Genomic DNA, 19,382 nt, shown 5'->3' with positions numbered 1-19,382 from the left:
AGGATCATTCTTTTAAACTCGTAAATGAGGATGGCAGCACGTCCAACGGCAACAAGCCCGTGGCCTCCACCCCGGTGCCGGGATCACCATGGTAAGCAGATGCAATCAGACCTACTAGCAGTCCTTCATCAGTGCTGTTTCCCTCACCAAGCATACGTTAGTGGTCTGGTACCAGGGAAAATACGCGACCCTGGGTGTTAAGTAGCAATGCTGGCTTCCTGTTCCTGCTTCTGCTCGATCCTCTTTCTCTCCTACTTATTTTATTGGGGGTGGACAACTCTTGCTGTCTTGCAAGAGTGGGGTTAATTTCAGGTTGTATCAGTGAAAATGGTTGTGTCTCATGGCCCAGGTTTCCTGACCACGTTCCTGTTCAGGTAACTATGTGTTGGGTAACGTAATATTTTAATCTCTGAGAAGAAACCTTCCATTTCTGGGTTCCCGGAGAACTGTTTAGTGACCCAGCGAGTACTCTGGGTGCAAGAAAAGGCAAAAAACCTAGTCTGTGGGACCAGAGGGAGGGGACACAATCCTCATGGTGACAGCTGTCCCCTGTTCTGGGGTGACAGCGTCTCATCTGTCCTGTGGCTCATGGTGGAGCATGGATTGTGCCTGAGGGTGCTTCAGTCACAGTTTACCATTTTTTTGATAGGCTGAAACTAGATATGCAAGAAAAATTCAACAAATTCTGAATTTACATCCATCGAAATTGCATTTACATCAACCGCTCCCTGCCTGCCGGTTGACTCCCTGCTTCTGCAGAACCCACGGTTGATGTTTTCACCACGCACCTGTCAGAAGTAGCTAGACCATCATTTTTAATGGCAGGAAAATTTTCAGGAGTGTTTACCACCTTATGAAATTTAAAAAGTACCAATATAATCATCTTGTGCCCTTACTCATTCTGAAATTATGATTTGCTAAAGGGAAACGTGAACATAACAGCATCTGCATTTCCAGTTTGTGCTCTGTGACAAACGAAATACCACACGTCCCCTGGGGATAATTGAACCCGTTATTGTACCAGAGAGGAACAGGTGACGTGCGACATGGGGAACGGGACGTTAATTTTAAATTAAACGTCAAATTCTATTAGTCACGGAAAAGCAAAGAGGTGTCACAAGGGACCCCGGCATTTCGAACCTGGGGTGACGGCACGTGAGAGCGGTGATGCTCAGTGGTCGGTGAGCACCATCAGCATCTGTGCGCGTGGCCGGCAGAGCAGCGCATTTCCACACCCACTGGCTATGATCTCTGTCGGGTAACGGCTTCCGCAGTCCCACATGCGTGTGGCAGCACCGCAGATCCCACGCAGGTGTCACGTTTACCATCATACGTAACTAATTCCCGAAGCGGTCCATGTTCTGCGTCCATGTGTGCGTACTTGCCAACCGAACAAAGTACAGCAAGGAGCGCTTCAAAGCAGACATTTACTGCTGGCCAGGATTGCCCTGACTGTAATTAATAAAAAGATAACAATAACCCATTTGAATTAATCAGCTGCGTCTGTCCTCTTCACCTAAACACCAAGCTTTTTCCCTTCCCTCTGGGACGGCTGTGGTACTCGGGAGCGGGGAACTTGCTTTGAGCCGTTCACCGCAGAGGCTTGGGCTGCTGGGCTGGTGTTCCTGGGAGCACTGGGGCTCCTGCAGCTCGGAGGCGCAGAGTGAGAAGTCGTAGCGATACCTGATCATTGCCGATGGGAGGATCAGGGCTTCCTTCCTGCGGGTGATGCGAACCAGAGGTCGTGCGTTTTTCATTCTGTGCTTGGGTGGTGATGTCTCACCCCTGGTACGCGGGTGCGTTGGATGTCTCGTTGCAGTGCTCAGCAGTGATGCAGCCTTTTTCGTACTTGCAGTCTTTTACCCAGACCAGCATTCTTTTTAAACCAGGTTTGTTCCCTGCTTTTAATAACAGTTAAGCAGCAGAGCTGCTGCTGCTAAGATTTGTTCCTTCCAGGTGTTTGTGCTTCAGAGAGACCCACGTTTTCCCGTTATAAGAGTGTGTGTGGTGGTTGTTAGTTTTCATTAGGATTCAGAAGGTGCAGGCTCCAGACTGGTACTCTGTTTGTTTATTTACATACAGATTTAGTGAAGTACAACATGAGGGATTCAAATGTCTATTAAGGATGGCGCGATACTTATTTTCTTATTATTTTAGCTGATTTAGAATGAATGTCAGGACAAAAGGCTGAGCTGCTGCCGTGCATATTTTGCCTGACCAAGTCAAGAAACCACAGTTTGCCCAGCAGAGCTTGGTTGCATTTTTCAAATTCGAACCGATGGTAACAATCAACCCGAACCTTTGTGGCGGGCTTCTGCGGGGGCTGGTTCCCTTCTGCAATAGAATATTTCACCTCCTGGGTGTTTTGGGGGTGTTTAGACCGTTTCTGTGGCATCTCATTGCTATGGAGAGGTTCTCTGCGAGGCCCTGGCTGGGGCAGGCTGTCGGTCGGAGCGGAGCCTCGCCCACGCGCTGCGCACGGGACGCAGCAAGCCAGGCGCGGTTTAATTTCTCGTTCGTGGGCGTACCTGGCGTTCTCTAAGCACGGTTTGTCGCTTGGACTAGGTGTGTAGTCTGGACTGGAGATGACCGGGTCTTCTTCTTCAACCCTACAATGCAGCTGTCGGTCTGGGAGAAGCCCGTGGACCTGCGGCACCGCGGCGACATCAACCGCATCATCGAGGATCCGCCTCACAAGCGCAAGCTGGAAGCTGCAGCAAGTAACTAAAGCCCTGTGATTATTTGCCTCTTTTTAAACTCCAGTGTCGAGTGAAACTTGGCTGCTAAGTACGTTCAGTGAAAGTTTGATACCCGTAATTAGAAGGGTTTTCCTTTAGAAATTCCGTATAAGGTATTGTGTTAAAATTGATGTTTACTGCAAAATCCTTGTTTTCAGTGAAGTGCTGAGCTGAAGGATGGACCATTCTCGTTATTGGCAGTGAGGAAACAGGTGGCTTCTCACGTTGGATGAACCTTTGATGTATAAAATACACCTCAGCGGACGCTGTCTTTATGTTTTATTACACTTTTTCCAAGATGTGTGTTAGGAGTGCATCACCCATGTGTTGTTCAGCTGTTACACAAAGCAGATAGTCCGTAGCTAACCAAGTTGTAGAGGGGGAAAGCCCCAGCAGTAAATCTCTAATGAGTGGTAAAGGTTTGGTGGAAACATGAGTGCTTCTGGCTAAACATGACTCCACAGTCACCCTCTACGTGCTGTGGCAGGTGGTTCTGCTGTAGAATTGGTTTTGAGGGGACAACTGTGGCTGAAGAATAGCGTGTGTTCTGCAGTGGTTCAAAGTACAGTTGGGAAGACTCCCCTTGGCTTGCCAGTGATCCAAGGTGTTTGCTGTCTGCTCCTCCCCAAGATGGCCCGTTCGCAGAGGCGGTTTTCCCAGCCTGACTCTCCCATCCCATCTCCTCACCATGCTGTCTTTTTGGTCTGCTGTCCATCGCCTGTTCAGTCCAGGTCTTGTCTGGGAGCAGCCCAGTGTCCCAACATCTGCGGTGGTGGCTCCGTAGTTTGTTCCACCACATTTCTCTCAGATTTTCCTTCACCCATTGATGCTGGCTCTCTCTGCTCTGTTGCTGGGAGCTGCTCCATGCTGTCTCATTGCTGCTTTTATTTCCTGACGCTTTACGTTGGCTTTCCTGTTACCGGGAGGATGTCTAGGTGCACGGCAGTTGTTTGAAGTGCTGCTTGTCTTGGTCAGCTCCTTGTAGTTCTTGAATATTCTGCTCTACAGCAGTTTCAGTGGAGAGCCTCCCTCAGCCAGTGCCCGCTCTTCAGCGGTGAGGTCTAGAAAAATGGAAGGGGGAAAAAAAAAAAGACACTTTTGTCATTCTTTTAATGTGTAGTAGTTTATAACTGACAAGAAGGTAGCTCTGTCAGTCCCGGGGCTGCAACGCACGCTGTGATCCACCGGCATGGCTCCCAGTGAACCGCTGCGGCAGTGGGGCCGTGAGGCTGCGTGAGGCCAGGAGACGCCCGTCTGCAGGGAGATAAAAGGGAGCGAAGGTCAGGACTTTTGTTATTAGCAGGTGGTTACTGAGGAAAAGCCACAGAGAGGGGTTTTCTCTAAGTGTAGTCCTTATCGACATAAAATGTCTTTATACTTTTCAGTATAAATTTCAATCGTCAGATGTTCATATAGATATAATTTTTGTTTATGGCTGGAATAACTTTAGCTTGAATAACTTTAGCCATATATCTAATAATTCCAAAGTGTATCGTATCTGCTGAAGTTCATTCTCCAGGAGAACAGTGTAACATACGGTTTTTATTACAGGATACAGTGAAAGATTGATTAATTACTGACAAGGGGAACGATGGCCAAAGACAAAACTGAGGGTCACTCTGCGTGGTCTGTTATTAATTAATGAGAAGAGCCTAAAGTCATTCTTGACATGTGCCACTTCAAAAATCTGGGTTTTGCTGTCTGCTCCATCCCTTTTATTTATTACCTGTAAGTACCACCAAGATTTCCAGGCACCGCTGTCTTTACGACCGTGGTTTTCATGGCTGCTAATGGTCTTCATCTTCCTTGATCCGCTGGGACCCGCGGTTCCTCGGTGTTTGAGACAGCCAGGTTATAATTAGTACATATTAGCTACTGAGCTGAAAGGCATTATTTGTGGCCATTTCTCATAGCTGGTAATCTGGAGTAAATAAATAACGCAAATGAGCTGTGTGCTTGCAACAATGGTTGCCAAATTTATTTAGCTGAGTTGCTGCTGCTGAGTTTTAATTAGAGTTTTTAAATCAAAGGCACAAAAAGAAGTTGGCAAGCGTAGTTATTCACGGGGTGTTGCGGGTTATCTGCACATCGCTCAGATCAAGTGCACTCATAATTCAGGCATCAATGAAAAATTACTCATTTATCAATTACTCTGCCTCCACAAAGCGTTAGTTCTCAGGGAGATTTATGAGGGCGTCAGGGCTTTTCGCTGATGGGTTCCCGTCAGGCTGTCCCGTGGGACTGGGGCGGAGGCGCAGCCGTGCTGGAGCCGCTCTGGGCCGGCAGCACCCAGGCCCTCCAGCGCGGACGTCGCCTGGGTGGGGGTCCCACTGCTGCAGGACGGACGGCGGTGCCAGGACTCGTGTGCCTTGGTCTTCCCTGGTCCCCGGTCAGGGCTGTCTGGCAGCGTATTGATTCATAGCTGGTGTGATCCCTGTTCAAAACAAGTTATGATTTAGTTTACTCCATCCCCACAAAGATTTTGGAGCCGTCAGCATTCAGACAAAGACATGAAGCACCTTCCCTGGGAGCAGCGTCGGGAAGTTCCTGGGCTTACCTGTGGCACATGGGTGCCAGGGCTCTTTGCACAATTGCCAGTCAGATTTTTGCCTGTGGCCAGTGGATTGACAGCGCTTGAACTCACCTGGAAATGCTGGGAATGAACCAGGATTCACGGCATGGCTAGGATTAGCTGAGTGATTCAATTAACCAGCGCTAAGCTGGATAGATGGTCAGACAGGGACAGTGCTCTGCCTCCTGATTTCATGGAAAGGTTACTGTCAGGCGATATTGTTCCTCAGGGCTTTGAATCAATTACTAGAGTTTGTGCTCGGCTGCTCTCTTCCCTTTCACAGGCAGTTTGCGATCTCACTGGGATCCAGTGGTGCGATGTGATTCTCCTGAGTGAGAGCGTACAGACCGCTTGCCACGTCGTACAGAGTTTGCACTGCCATTTTAAGGGATGAGGTGATGAGGCTGACTCTCATCCCGTTTATGCCAGACCATATGCCCACAGCAAAGCAGGGTTTGCTGGAACGCGAGGAGCGGTAGGAGCCAGCTGATGGATGTCGTCTCTGAATAAGGCTGTATTCTACCAGAGTTCTTTTACCTGAAAGCGATACGATAATCAAAGATTTGGTTTTATGAATGCCCAGTTCACATATTTTTCACAACGAAATTTAAAAATTATATATCCTTTTCAGAAATCTATGAAAGATCTTGTCATAAGATGACTTCAAATTCAAGTTCACCTTCAGGTCGCTGGAGGGCTTCACGTAAGCATTGGTCATCACCAGTGAGCTGGCTCTTGTCCTGTGGAAGGGTCGCACAGGGAAGGCTCGCTGCAGGGCTGGGCTTCGCCGAGCAGGGAGACCTGACAGCGGTCTTCCAGTACCTCAAGGGGGCCTACAAGAAAGATGGGGAAAGGCTGTTTAGTAGGGCCTGTTGCAATAGGACGAGAGGTAATGGTTTTAAAATAGAGGGGGGTAGATTTAGATTAGATATTGGGAAAAAATTTTTTACGATGCGAGTCATAGAACACTGGAACAGGTTGCCCAGAAAGGTGGTGGATGCCCCATCCCTGGAAACGTTCCAGGCCAGGCTGGATGAGGCTCTGAGCAACCTGATCTGGTTGGAGATGTCCCTGCTCCTTGCAGGGGGGTTAGACTAGATGACCTTTGAAGGTCCCTTCCAACCCTAACCATACTATGATTCTATGATCCCGTCGGGGTTCATACTGTCTGAGTGTAGCGCAGCGTCTGCGTGTTGTTCATAATGCTCGTGTATTGTCAGGAATTGAGATCAAACGCTCCTCGTTTTGCAATGCCATTCATTTCTCCTTATTTATCATTTCATGTTATTGTTGGCACTGCATCCGTTTGCCCCTGCTGTGCCCTTCCTCCTCACGTGGTCTCTGTTCCCGGGCCTCGCACACCGCAACCTTACAGCTGGCATTTGATTTTTACTGTTCTTTTCGCGGTGATTCAGTGTGTGCTGTGTCCAAGCACTGAATGTAAATAGAAGGTAACTTTTGCTGCAAGCAGACTAATAAACATGCAATTTCCCTAAAACAGGGAAACAAAATGAGCTAAGGAACAAGGTTCTTAAATAGAGACTTGAAATAAATGGCCAATTTCTGTTGGCTTCAGTGATACAGAGATGGACCCTGCGTTCTAGCAGGTCTCTTGGAGTTTCATCTGGTTGCAGTGAGATCACATCTCACCATATCAAGTTATTCAGACCTTTTATCTCCATCATCTAAGTTCAATTTTATGTTTATTTTTAACTTATTTTTTCATACTTTCCTAAATAGCCAGACATTTCTCCAGTGCCAGTCCCGTACCAAACCGCTGAGGCGCGATGTTTCTGGTGTTCCCAAGCTAACCACGTCCAGTTTGGTGTTGGTGTTTCTCAGCCAACCCATTGGTGAGCCTCGGAGGAGTCCCCAGCACAGACCAGGCACTGGGTGGACACGGCTTCTGCTGGCCTGGCTGTGGGGGTGCTGGGGAAAGCTGCAGGTTGTGTACACAAAAAAGAAGTTTAGGTTCCAGAAATAAACGTCTGTTCCGCGTTTCGTGTCGAAAATGAGCAATGAACAGTTTTAGTCACAAGATGACCAACGAGTGGTTTTTCAGAACGAAACTGGTTGGGTTTGTTGCTGTCTCTCGTTGGGATGACGGTGTTTCTGAGGGTCTGGTGAAATACCTGGTATTTTAAAGCTCTGTGTGGAGAGCGGAAGGTGGTACACGCCTGAGCAGCGGCCAAAGGCAAGAAACGAAAGGTTAATCTGAGGAATTTGTGTTCCCTTTTATCTACTTCAAACCTAAAACCTGTTTATTTCTTTTTAGCAGACAAATGTGTTAGTTCTTGTCCGGGGGATGAAAATGATGATCTTAGCACCAAAACTAAGAGAAATAAGTAAGTTCTAAAGTTTACTTATCTGTATGTAATGTGGGGAAGCTAACGTCTGGGACAAATAACTGCAAAGAGAAATGCAATTCTGTGTGGATAACTGCCCCGGTAAATTGTGATGTCAGAGATATCTGGAGGTGTGCTCCTCTTTCACCTTTATCACCATGTGTGTTTCAAATTCCCGTCAAGTAACAGGCAAAAAAAAATCCTGTGGCAAATAAGCAACTCCCTCACCTTTTGCCAAAATAGCAAGAAAATGAGGTAAAGTGGAAATAATTCTGTTCTCTCTTAAATTGCTGTCCTTACCCTGCTGCGTTGGGTGGCTCTTTGACCTCGTTGGGGCATTTGTATTGCTGTGAAGGAAGGGTCAGATGCTCCTGAGCTGAATGCTCAGACTACTTAAGCATTTAATGCCTTTGTATGAAAGAGTAGATTTATCCTTCATATATACTAAATATGTACTTTTGCTATTTACATAGTATTTAGTATTTATAAACAGTATAAAAGTTTATGTTTAGTGTGAAACTATTTAAGAATGCTTTTATTGGCGTCAGCGCGTCTGACGACAGCGAGCTGGTGTTACGACCTGTGTGCAGAAGCGGGTATTTTCCGTGTACTGTTAATGTGATTCCTGTCAGTGGCTGGCGGAGAAAATGTGAAAATGCTGTTCCATTACTGTACATAAATGGAATTCAGAAAGTCCAGAAGCTTGTTCATAAATTCCAGAAAAAGGCACTTGTCTGTGCCGTGTGTCGGAAGGTCGGGCAGTGCCTCTCACCCTCTGCTTGAGGAGAAGGAATATTGTCTTGTCTTCACGGGAGTTCCGTGACTTACTCTTAAAGACTAACTCTGGGTTTTTCAGGCTCTTATTTTCTTTACACTCAAAAGGACATGGTCAAAATAGTTGAGACCCAAATATGGACCACCTTTTAATATATTTGCAGAATTTATCTTTTATTATTTTCTTTTAATTTTTTTATTAATTGTAGAAATCCATTCTGATATAATTTTATTTGTCTGCCGATGCTGCAGTGGCATCACACACGGACAAGAGCATCCGTGGGCTGGGTTTGCATCCTTTGGGCCTCAAAAAGGTCGCTTGAGTCACAGGCGACACAGATTCGGGGTCCCGCTCAGGGCTCTGAGCATCCCCAGGGCTGGAGCCCCGCAGCCTCCCTGGGCAGCCTGCCCCGCGCTCCCACCACCCGCACAGTAAAAATGCTTTTTCCTCTGCTTAGATGGAGTTCCCAGCATTTCTGCTCTGTTCCGTGGGTGCCGGAGTTACGCAAAAACATCTCCCCGCCCACTCCATTTGGAGATCTGCGGGCTTCCAACATCGCACTTCCCGTGTGTCCTTCCGAGTAGGAAGTCACAGAGCTGCTTGTGCAGATTATTGTATAATTTGCTAAAGAAAATGGTATTCTTTATTGCCATTTTTTGGCATGAGAAAAGAGTCCGTGCGATTTGCAGCATCATTTTCCATTGCGTAAGGCGACGGAAGGCGCGAGGGCTCTTTGGTGCTTGGCTGGTGGAGCCGTGCACTGTATTTCTCTCCATTTCAGCCTGAAAAAGCTCTTTGTGCGTACTGGAAATTGGATTGGGCCTCTCATGGATCATGTCACAGTACAGAATTTGCTGTTATGATATAAAAGTCACTGTCGTTCTGTGAAGAACACCAATCTGGTGTCTCTCAAATCACTGGTAATGCAGCGTCGTTTTAGGATAAATGTCAGAGCAATGTAATTATTTGTAGAAGGAAGAGAATACGCCAGGGCTCACATTACGTACTGATCTAATTCATTTGCTTAGGAATAAAAAATTGTTTTCCTGTTGAAATTTCAGATTAAGTATTATCCCACAGTGGGAAAAATTGCATCAGTAGAAGATGCAGCCATGCCTTGTAGGAGGCTGAAAATCAAACAGCCTTATGGTCATTATCCTCACTTGAACCATGGGAGCGCTTGAAGGCTCCTGACCTTTCCAGAGAGAGACGTAGTTTGTACTGGACCCACCCACTGCTCAGAGCAATCAGACCCACCCACTAATCAGAGGCAATCTTGGCTGTCCGGATAAACGTAGACCTCCCTGGCGCTGGCGACGGGCAGGTTCTTCGCCGATGCGTTATCGCAGGTTTGGCCGTGCGATGCATTGCCCAATTGCTTCCCGTAGAAGCGAGCTCGTGGGGTGCATGGGAACACAAACTAGAGATTAGTGTTGGCTTTCAGGTTTTGGGGCACAAAAGCAGAGGAAAGAGAAATAAAACAAGATGAGTCTCTTCAGTCGCTCCTTTAAAGTCTCCACTCCTTGACAAATTTTATATAAAGCTGTCACTTTTCTGCAGCTTGAAATATAGCGCAGTGTTTCACTGCCGAGCTCCTCTCTGATCACGCCGATAGGCCATCCTTCCCCGTAACGAGCTGTCGGAGGGCCCTTGGCGGGGCCCTGCAGTTTAATAATGAACTCAGGTTGGGGTCGCTTCTCAGCTGCCAGCGCCCACGCCCTGCCCGCCAGCGGCCCTGCTGTCCCGGAGGGTTCTCCAGAGAGGGATAGAAATCCCCTCCAAGTTGACAATCACTGAACTGTTTTCTGTCTTACCTTGTTAAAGAACAGAAGATTCCCAGGCTGCTGGCCAGGGGAAGGCTGAAACAGAGGAGAAAAATGAGGAGACACCAGCGCCGCAGGTGACGCCTCCCCTGGAAGAGCGCATCACCCGTTTCCGAGACATGCTTCTGGAGAGGGGGGTAAGAAACGCGCGTCCTTTCCTTGACATGTCACATTTTTGAAAGCAGGGTGTCATCTGGGACCGCTGCAGGAACCATCTCATAACCATGACTTGGCAGTCCAAGGAAGAATTATTGAGAGGGGGTTTTTCTGTCTGGTAACCGTCTCGGGTTTGTGTTGCTTTACTGGGACTTTTCTTCCGACGCCATCCAGTGAAACATGGCCGTGCAGAACCAAAAGCCCTTGGCAGGTGCAGTTCCAGAGAAATTCCAAAGGAAACTGAGGTGGTAGCTCCACCAGCACAGACCAGTGGCTTGGTGGGGCATGGGGACCATAGCCACACACTATCCCAGGGGTCCTGTGTGAACCCCAGAAATGATGAACAGAGACCAAGACTTGTCACGTACGTCACCTGAGAGACAGCGCCTGCCTCAGGAACAGTTCTGCCCAGCCCTTTGCTTTTTTTTTGTCCTGGGAGAGGTTTCATCACCCAAACTCCAGCGATCCCAGCAGTGGGAAGTCAAATTCACTTGCTGGCCATCCAGATCCCCCCAGTCTGTTAGGAAAGGGTGTAATGGAATCTCAGGAGGGCGAACAGCGCCTGCCTGGCTGTCCTTGGACTTCCCTGGGAAGAGCTGGGGGTTCCAGCTGCGGCTGAGGTGCAGGAGCACGGGATGCTGAGGGCTTTGGGCTGAACGGGGACAAGAAGAGGTGGCCCCCCCACGGGCAGCCAGGCGAGAGCAGCCGGAGCGTCGTTCCCTCCTGCAGACCTGGTGGCCCTGGAGCTGGTACGGGTTACGGGAGGGCTCGGAGTTACTGCAGCCGGTTTGCCATCACCTAAGCAAGATTATGAGTCGATAGATGGAGCAGAAATTCAGTTTGCAGATGGAACCCATCAGTGCTGCGAGCCTCGTGACCGTCGGTGAAATACGAATTACAGAGCGCAACTGGCTTTGTAAAGAGCTTCGGCCTGACTTCTGCTTTTTGTGGCAGCTATTCTAAACTGATGCTGAACTGACCGCATAAAGATTCCCATCAATGTGAGGAATTGCAGATGCCGTTATTCATGTACGTAAAATCCCCTCCACAAAAGCTCCTCTCGCAGTGTCCCTTCCTCCAGAGAACTGCTGGTTTTGAGCGTGGGTGGAGTAAGCAGCATGCCAGGTTTGGGGGCTCGCCTTGCAGATGTAGATGGGTGTGTGCTGGAGCAGCGTGTGCAGAGTTTGTGCCTCCTTCCAGCACTGCAAATAGGTGTGCTGTAGACGTTCATGTGATTTCTGTACAGAAAAAACATCCAAGGTGGCCGTTGTTAGACAGTAAAGCCTGTAAAATTTATCACGAGTAATCAGCAGACTTTCAAGGCAGATAATTAGACCTTCAGAAGTCCAGTGGAAATTATCTCCACGCCAGACCTGCCTTATTAATACATTTTGTTATTTATGCTTAAAACATGCAGAAGCGCCATGAATGAGCACTGGCTGAAGGCTTCTGGCGTATTTTAAGTCAAAATCTCGAAGTATTGTGGATATTCTATAGCAGGATTCCTCAAGTGTTTCCGGTGTAAGATTCAGACTTGCTCATGGAAATAAGAAATTCAGGGTGTTAACTGTTTGGTTCTGGTATTATTTATAAATGTGTAGGTAATAGGTTACTTTGCTTTTGCCCTGAGGATTTTTTAAGTGTCCAGAGAAGCCGCTGGTTAGCACCAGCTGGTTGGCATTGCTTGAAATGCAGTGAGGCCGTTAGTGTTATCTTAAACTGATTATTTGAACGAACGACTCGTGCCGTTTCCCTGTAGCATTATTTCTCAAGAGGTTACTTGATGGCATTACAGAGAGCTTGGACTGGATCGGGTTCTTCAGTGGACTTCTGAGACTTCCTACATGAATTGTATCAACAGGAGAATATTTGTGGTAATAAAATAAAATGTGATTTTGGTGTAGCTCCAAGACAATAGCAGAATTCTTAACTCTGCGGCAAGTTTTCCGATGTAAAAATGTCACCCGATTGTGGAAGTTTAAAAACTTTCACAAAATCTTGAGAACATCAAAGCCTCTTCCTGGCTCCCTCACAGCCATGGCATCAGAATACCCAAGCTCTCCAGTCTGCATTTCTAGGAACTTCTGCTCCTTGCTGGGATGGTGTCAGTGAAACAATGCCTTTTTAAGGATTCAAAATGGTATTTTCTCTCAAGATTTTATCTTCTTAGGGAGAAAAAAGGGGGAGTGGGGTTCCTAACCCCCACCTTCCCATCTCTGTTTTGTCCCTGTGCTTGTAACTGGGAACTCGTGGCGAGTTGGGATCCCTTTCCTGTTCTTCCGTGGTGGTGCTAGGCTTCAGGAGCCATTATTTATTCTGGGAGGAGGTGCCACCCCGCCGTCCCACGCATGTGCTCCTTGGTTGAAGCCCCGTCGTGGGGAACGAGACCAGGATACAATACGTGCTGGGAGATGAGTCAGAATAGTCATGTTTTGTATGTGTGTGCAGAGCTCCAGAACGAGTGTCCTGAACAGCATATGACGTGTGGCTGGAGTTAAGTTACGAAAATCAGTAGCCACCGTTTATTTTAGATGTGTGTCTGCAGCATGTGACATTTGATAATGAATAAAGAAGAAATCATAAGCAGGAATAATGACATGATAAATCGGCCTGAGCTTAGCCAGCGCTGAGTTCAGACTGGCCTGTGTACTGGAAACAAAGCTGATGTCCAGGAGAGAGCACAAGAGACATCCTGAAGAAGAGCATTTCCGCTGCTCATCCTTCTGAAGGGGAAAAACCCAGAGCTCAGGACTCTGCACCTGCATGGGCGTGGAGGTGAGCTGCAGGCTGCGAGGGACGGCGTGTGGAGGAGGCCCCGGGCCACGGGGACCGGGCAAGGGGGGGACCGGCTGGGACGGTGGTGTGATGGCTCTCCAGAAGGGCTTTGGAGAAGATGGAAGAACCTCTGCAGGAGTGTGACATTTCCCTCCGATGCGCTGTGGGAATGCGAGCGATGCCTGGCATCGGGTGGGCGCCCGGGGTCCCGCTCCGGAGAGCTGGATTCAGCGGGAAAAGGCAGAAGCCTGGAAATGGAGGAGATGCAGCAACCGCGCTGTGGGAGGGAAGCGGCGTGTTTCCTCCAGACGCGCGGCGCTTTGCAGGTTTTTGGTGTGTGCATGCACTGACGCCTCGTTTGGGCCATAATTGAAGTTCTGGAGAGGAGGGCAGTTAAAGCTGAGATGATTGCTGAAATGGCAATTGATGCTCCTGTTGTACAAAGGGGATAATAAAATGGCGTTTTCCTTTCTGCTACAGATTCTTTCCTTCACAAAAATGTGTCATGAACGTCTCCCAGACACTGGCTGAGATGTCCTAGAGCAAATCAATGCTAGTGGTGTGGGGGCGGCCAGAGCGTTTCCAAAACCAGATTAAAATTCAGCTCCCAGCCACTCCGAGGCATCTGTCGGAGGGTTCATTAGCTTGCTGAACTACGCTTCTGCTTCACCTTGGAACATTTCCTTCCTTCCCATCCTTATTAAAATGCCTTCATGCAGCTCTGTTTGTGTACTTCACAGGTTTCGGCGTTTTCTACGTGGGAAAAAGAGTTACACAAGATAGTGTTTGATCCCCGCTACCTTCTGCTGAATTCGGAAGAGCGCAAGCAGGTGAGCGTTACCTCCAGCGTGGCTTCTGATTGCCAGCAAACGTCTCCCAGATTCAGCGAAGTGACAGAGTAATTGTCTGGGTTGGATAAAATAATTGCGTAAAGTTATATTTTTTTCAGTGGGTCTTGTAATGTAGGCTCTGCTCGTACGCAAGGGCTGCCTCTGAAAAGCAAGCGGTGAGCAGCGGGTTTGCAGCTACGCTCTCCTGGGTGGCAGGAACAGCTCCTGCGGAGTCTGTGGAACGGGGAATGGCCATCGGGTAACATTTCCACTCTGAATTATTTAAATACTGTAGAGAGACTACTTCATGTTTATTGCTTAGAATATTTTCTAGGGGTTTGGCAGTATTTACTGCTGTATTCTGCAATAACTAAGCTTGCTAGACAGAAATGGATGGAGCGCGGTGGCTGCGCTGGCATCTGATGGGAAGGATTTAGTTTTTCTGGCAGGCTGCATAGGGAAGTGGACTCTGCTGCCTTGTTTGTTTGGGTGTTAATTACTGCTGGGGATCTGAAAGGGCCTGGGGGCTGCAGATTAGCCTAAAAAATTTAGGAGAGATGCAGGGATGTTGTGGAGAAGGTGAATGCTTCTGTTCTGTAGCTATTTCTCTTCCTTACCAGTCTTTTGTCACCCTGGAGAAGGAAGAATTTTGAATACGGAATTGTCCATTTTTTAAATAAACTCAATGAAAAATGTACTTATTCCTGCTGGGGCCTGTATTGTCTTGTGATTCTCCAGAGAGCTGCTCATAGGTGTTCACCGGGGGCCTGGGCACATACATCTTCATTCAGTACCTTTCCAATGTTTTCTTTCCTAAGAAAAAAAGTGAGATAAAATACTAATGAAAGATGGGAATGAAAATGTAAGAGGAACTGCTAGAATGGGAAATACTGCTGGACAAGAGACGAGGCGGGGAGGTTTGTGTTCGTTTCAGGGAATCGGCAACGACAGAGCCTAGGCCTTGACGAGTCAATCGGGATGTGTTACATCTTCATTTGATCAGCCTTGGAGATGATAAAATAAAAATACATCCTGGGTACAGATAATGTAATGTACTTAGAGCACTGCTGGGGGACAAGCTAGACCCAGACGAGAGTAGATGCCTGGTGTAATGAACGTACTCCTTGAAGTGCAGCTGAAATGAGTAGCAGACATTATTTAGGTTTATGGAAACATTTACCTTCACGCGTGCTGGCTGCGTCCTGAACAGCGAGCGTCTGAGTGCTTTCTAAATTACGCACGTGGATTTATGTTGGAGGGGGTTGGAGGTGAGAAGTGGCTCACAGTGCAAGTGAGGAATGGAGGAGGGAATGGAGGAATGAAGGAATGGAGGAACAAAGGAATGGAGGAATGTGTGCATGGTGGGCTGTACGGCAGGTTTCTTCTCACCATGGTCGGGCAGGGAGGTTGGAGAGGACAGGGAAGGTGTTCTGGCTGTGACCCGCAGGCCTCTGAGGGAGCTTGCTCTTGGCTTGAATGTCTGTTGAGGCGCGTTGGACTTCCAGGAGCACAGGCTGGTGTGGGGGTGTCCTCAGTGCCCAAGGAACGTAACGATCTGTACTGAACATCGGCAGTCACTCTGCTTGCTCACCGATACTGTCCAAGGGTTATTAACAGATGAAAGGTGTTGAAGCAAGGAACAGTGAAGGGTAAAGGAGCAGCTGTATTACAGTAACGAGCTATCTGTTAATTTTGATTTATTACCTTCATAATAGACTCACTGCCGCCAGAAAGGCGAGTAATAACAATGTCCCCTGTTCCTTTTGTTCCGTTTTTCCGTCTCACGCTCACCCTATGCGATGGCATACAGTGTAATATATCCAGATTTCCCAGGTTTTTCATAGCGCTTCTATCATGGCCGTTTTTGTGTTTACTCTTCCAGTGCTAAATCTTCCCTTTCCCACATGCCATACTAAACACCAGTTGTAGCTTGGTTACTCCAGCTTTCCGGACGTGTAGGCTTGCACCTGCACCTGCTGAGAAAACACCCGCGGCAGCGACCGTGGCAATCACATTTAATGTCTGTAATCTGTGCTGGAAAGGGTGGGGAGGATGGAAAGCTAATTGCGCTTGGAGGAGCAGCTCCTTTTGTTCAACGGCTTAGTGCGCCGTGCTTTTTTAGGGCGTGAAACCCGCAGGGCCAGATTTTGGGTACTAAAAATGTGATTGAAGCAGTTGGCAGAACTTTGTGACGTGGTGAACTCCTTAACTCCTTTTCACGATGCCGGAAATCCTGCTGCTGAGCGCCCTGCTGCCAGATGCTGTTAGAGGAAGGTTGTCCACCCTGTGTGTGCATGAGGATCATGTGTAAGCTCGTGAGTTTTGACAGCAGATTTGCAAGGTCTCCAGGCTGTCTTGGGGGTACCCTGCAGAATATTGACATTTAGCGTTCTAGGAGTTTCAGCAAGCTGGGAAGGATGCAAGATCCCAGCTGAAGAAATGCAGCCAGTTGTAGGGATGCACAAAAATAATGCTGTAGGAGTGAAAACATGAGCAAGACGCTGGAGCCAGGGAGTTTTTATTTACGTTGCAGTCGATGTTGGAATGGCGATGCTGTCTATCCAGCACCTTCTTCCAGCTACTTTGTGAGAACATGATCGGTGCTGTGTGACGCAGATTGAGCTGCGTGCGAGCCCGATAAGAACTGTACGTCAGGAGATTGACAGCCCTTTGATCAGGAGCAAATACCATAACAGCTCTGTTAATAATCGCCCTATCTTGTTTCCCTCTCCTGAAAGATATTTGAACAGTTTGTCAAGACCAGGATCAGAGAAGAGTACAAAGAGAAGAAAAATAAATTGTTGTTAGCCAAAGAAGAATTTAAAAAGCTCCTAGAAGAGTCGAAGCTATCGCCAAGGTACGGCATTGCTTAGGAAGATCTGTTCAGAGAAGCGTGCTCAAGGGTGATATTTTGCATAACACATTTATTGTCTGTGCATGTATGGGGTAGAATTATAGAACCCAGACACATCTATATTAGCTGCATAAAGTCGGTACCTGAGTGGTAAATCTCGTTTCTGTTAGGCACACAGGTGTAAGGAGTGAAAAAGCTGTATTTAGGTTTGTTTGTTTATGGAAGAGAAACATCATTTAACGAAGTCAGTATTAATGCCACATCACTAAATTAAAATAAAGCATGCGATGCAGCGATTTATTTTTCTACATTGATTTTTGAGTAACGGACCCAAAACTGTGCAATGGCGAGTGCAGTGCTTAGGGTAGCACCTGCTCATTTGTGTGGTGTATGAAAATAGAGAGATTTATATATTATAATCTGGTTAAATAGTTGGAACAATTTAATGAAATTCAAAGAAATTACAGTTTTCTCTGCTAAAACGTGCAGGTAATTGTACAGCACTGCGTACCCAGACACACAGATACAGGAACACCTCAGGCTCTGTGGGAGCAGTGATTATAAGACGTTTTTTACAACGAAACTGGGAATATTCTGGGCTAACGCAGCCGCTAAACGCTGGTTCCAGCAATGATGTTCTCAGTCTGCAAGGGCAAAATTGTGCTGGCCTGCAGGACAGAGAGTGTTTTACCCGTTAATGGTTTTTTTGAGACCATGGCATCGAAGAACCCAGCAGTGGTCTCTGGCTTGGTTTGATGGGCAGTCAGACGCTGGACCCCACGGTGACATCCCCAGCAGAGCTGCCTATGGGTTCCGGTTGCACTGTGCCTGTCGCTCAGAGTCACAGTTAATTTCTTGCTCTTCTTAGGAGGGATCAGACCTGCGTGCTGTCTCATCAGGTGTCGGGATGGCTGGCCGTCACCGGGCGTTTGTGCGCGGTTACACACGTTGCGGCTTTCCGCTCTGTTAGAGGCTGATTACTGACATACGGGCCGTCGATTAAACTTCAGTGACCTGGGCCGCAGCAAACGCTGCCTTCATGATTCCAAATTGTCCCGCCAGCTATCACCCTGGCTTTTCTAAATCCAAAACTGGAAGTTGGCCATTGCAGGCTGATCCCTCAGCCCAAGCCTGGGCCGTTCTGGTACAGCCCTCCTCCTGGGGTTTACCATTGTGTCTGGGCAAATATTCCCTGCAATGCCCATTTTTAGTGTCTGTGGGAAAAGTGAAGGGAGATCCAGGCCGAAGGGCAGCTTTAACGTGCCTCTCTTTTCTGCAGAACAACGTTCAAGGAATTTGCAGAGAAATATGGGAGAGATCAGCGGTTTCGCCTTGTTCAGAAGAAGAAGGACCAAGAGCATTTTTTCAACCAGTTCATACTTATTCTTAAAAAGAGGGACAAAGAAAACAGGATAAGGCTACGGAAAATGAGATAAAAACTCCAGAAACTGGCAATAAACACGCAGGTCAGTGCTGGTGCCGGAGGGAGCTCCAGTGGCGGGTGAGCGTTGGGGGCCGACCTCGCCGCAGCGTGAGGAGGATGCGAGCGCCCTGAGGAAAACTTTCTCTCCCCGGAGTTGGCTGAACGTTGGATCTGTGAAAGTTGTTCTGCAGGAATCAGAAGGATATTTTGTTCTCAAAGAATTAATGTTTCATATTGAAGCTCTCTTTTGTACAACATCCAGAGTTTGATGCATTTCTAATTGCCATGATATGTCAATCCCTTAATTGTTTTAATTATGCAAATTACTTGTAATATACACAAATTATGAATCCAGTGCAGATTTGTAATTACGCAGAAGCAGATGACATCCATAACAATCTCAAGACACTTTCGTCATTTAGGGGGATCGTCTAAAGCAATCTTTGGGCAACTTTGGTCATTACCATGAAGTGTTTGAGGTGCGGTGCTCTGCAGGAACTCGTCACCAGTGTTCACGCGTCTCTGTCCAGTCCTCTGAGTAGTAGTGATCAGATATTAATTGTTGATCTTAGTGAAGAGTGTGAAAATCTTGGCATATGTTCCACAGGAAAACTCTTAAGTTCCAAAAATTGCTCTCCACTTACCATGAGTGGTGCCTTCGGGCGCGCAGGCCATCGCAGCTCATCTCCATCAGGGTTCCCGGGAAGAAGTTCTCTTGTGCAGCCATCACGGTGTGATTCCGGTTATGTTGCTGTATGTGAAAAGTCTGCATGAGATTTTTCTCATCATATTTGTATAAATAAATATTTAACTTTTTTAATTAATAAATATTTTAAGCCAATTTTCAGGGGGTTTTAAGTTTCTAAACTTTTTCAAATACCAGGTAAAGTAGTGCAGGTATCCTGGTTTTTGCTTGAGAGGTAGAAAACCAGGGAGAACTCCTGATGCTCATGATTGGTGTGCAGATTCCACTAAGATAACTGGAGTTCTGAGCATGTTGAGAGCAAAATAATCACTCTGGCTACCAAGGTCGGACATCGTGGCCAGAGAACATCAGCACAGCTCCGCTGATCAGCGATGTATCCCTTCCT

General features: G+C 47.5%; 1 protein-coding gene across 1 annotated transcript in view; it reads left to right on the top strand.

Annotated features, from left to right (window-relative positions):
* Positions 1–19,132, top strand: part of TCERG1L (transcription elongation regulator 1 like) — a 67,259-nt gene extending 48,127 nt beyond the window's left edge. The window contains exons 8-14 of the mRNA XM_086752832.1: positions 3–91; positions 2,566–2,720; positions 7,586–7,655; positions 10,255–10,390; positions 13,925–14,014; positions 16,753–16,871; positions 18,148–19,132. Of these exons, the coding sequence (XP_086608958.1) occupies positions 3–91; positions 2,566–2,720; positions 7,586–7,655; positions 10,255–10,390; positions 13,925–14,014; positions 16,753–16,871; positions 18,148–18,304 (816 nt within the window). The 3' untranslated portion in view covers positions 18,305–19,132. The remainder of the gene's footprint in view (positions 1–2; positions 92–2,565; positions 2,721–7,585; positions 7,656–10,254; positions 10,391–13,924; positions 14,015–16,752; positions 16,872–18,147) is intronic.
* Positions 19,133–19,382: the final 250 nt, after the last annotated feature.

Source organism: Chlamydotis macqueenii, chromosome 7 (assembly GCF_036417535.1).
Source record: "Chlamydotis macqueenii isolate bChlMac1 chromosome 7, bChlMac1.mat, whole genome shotgun sequence".
NCBI classification, from domain to species: Eukaryota; Metazoa; Chordata; class Aves; order Otidiformes; family Otididae; genus Chlamydotis; species Chlamydotis macqueenii.
Note: the sequence above shows the minus strand (reverse complement) of the source record. Positions and strands in the feature narration are given on the sequence as shown.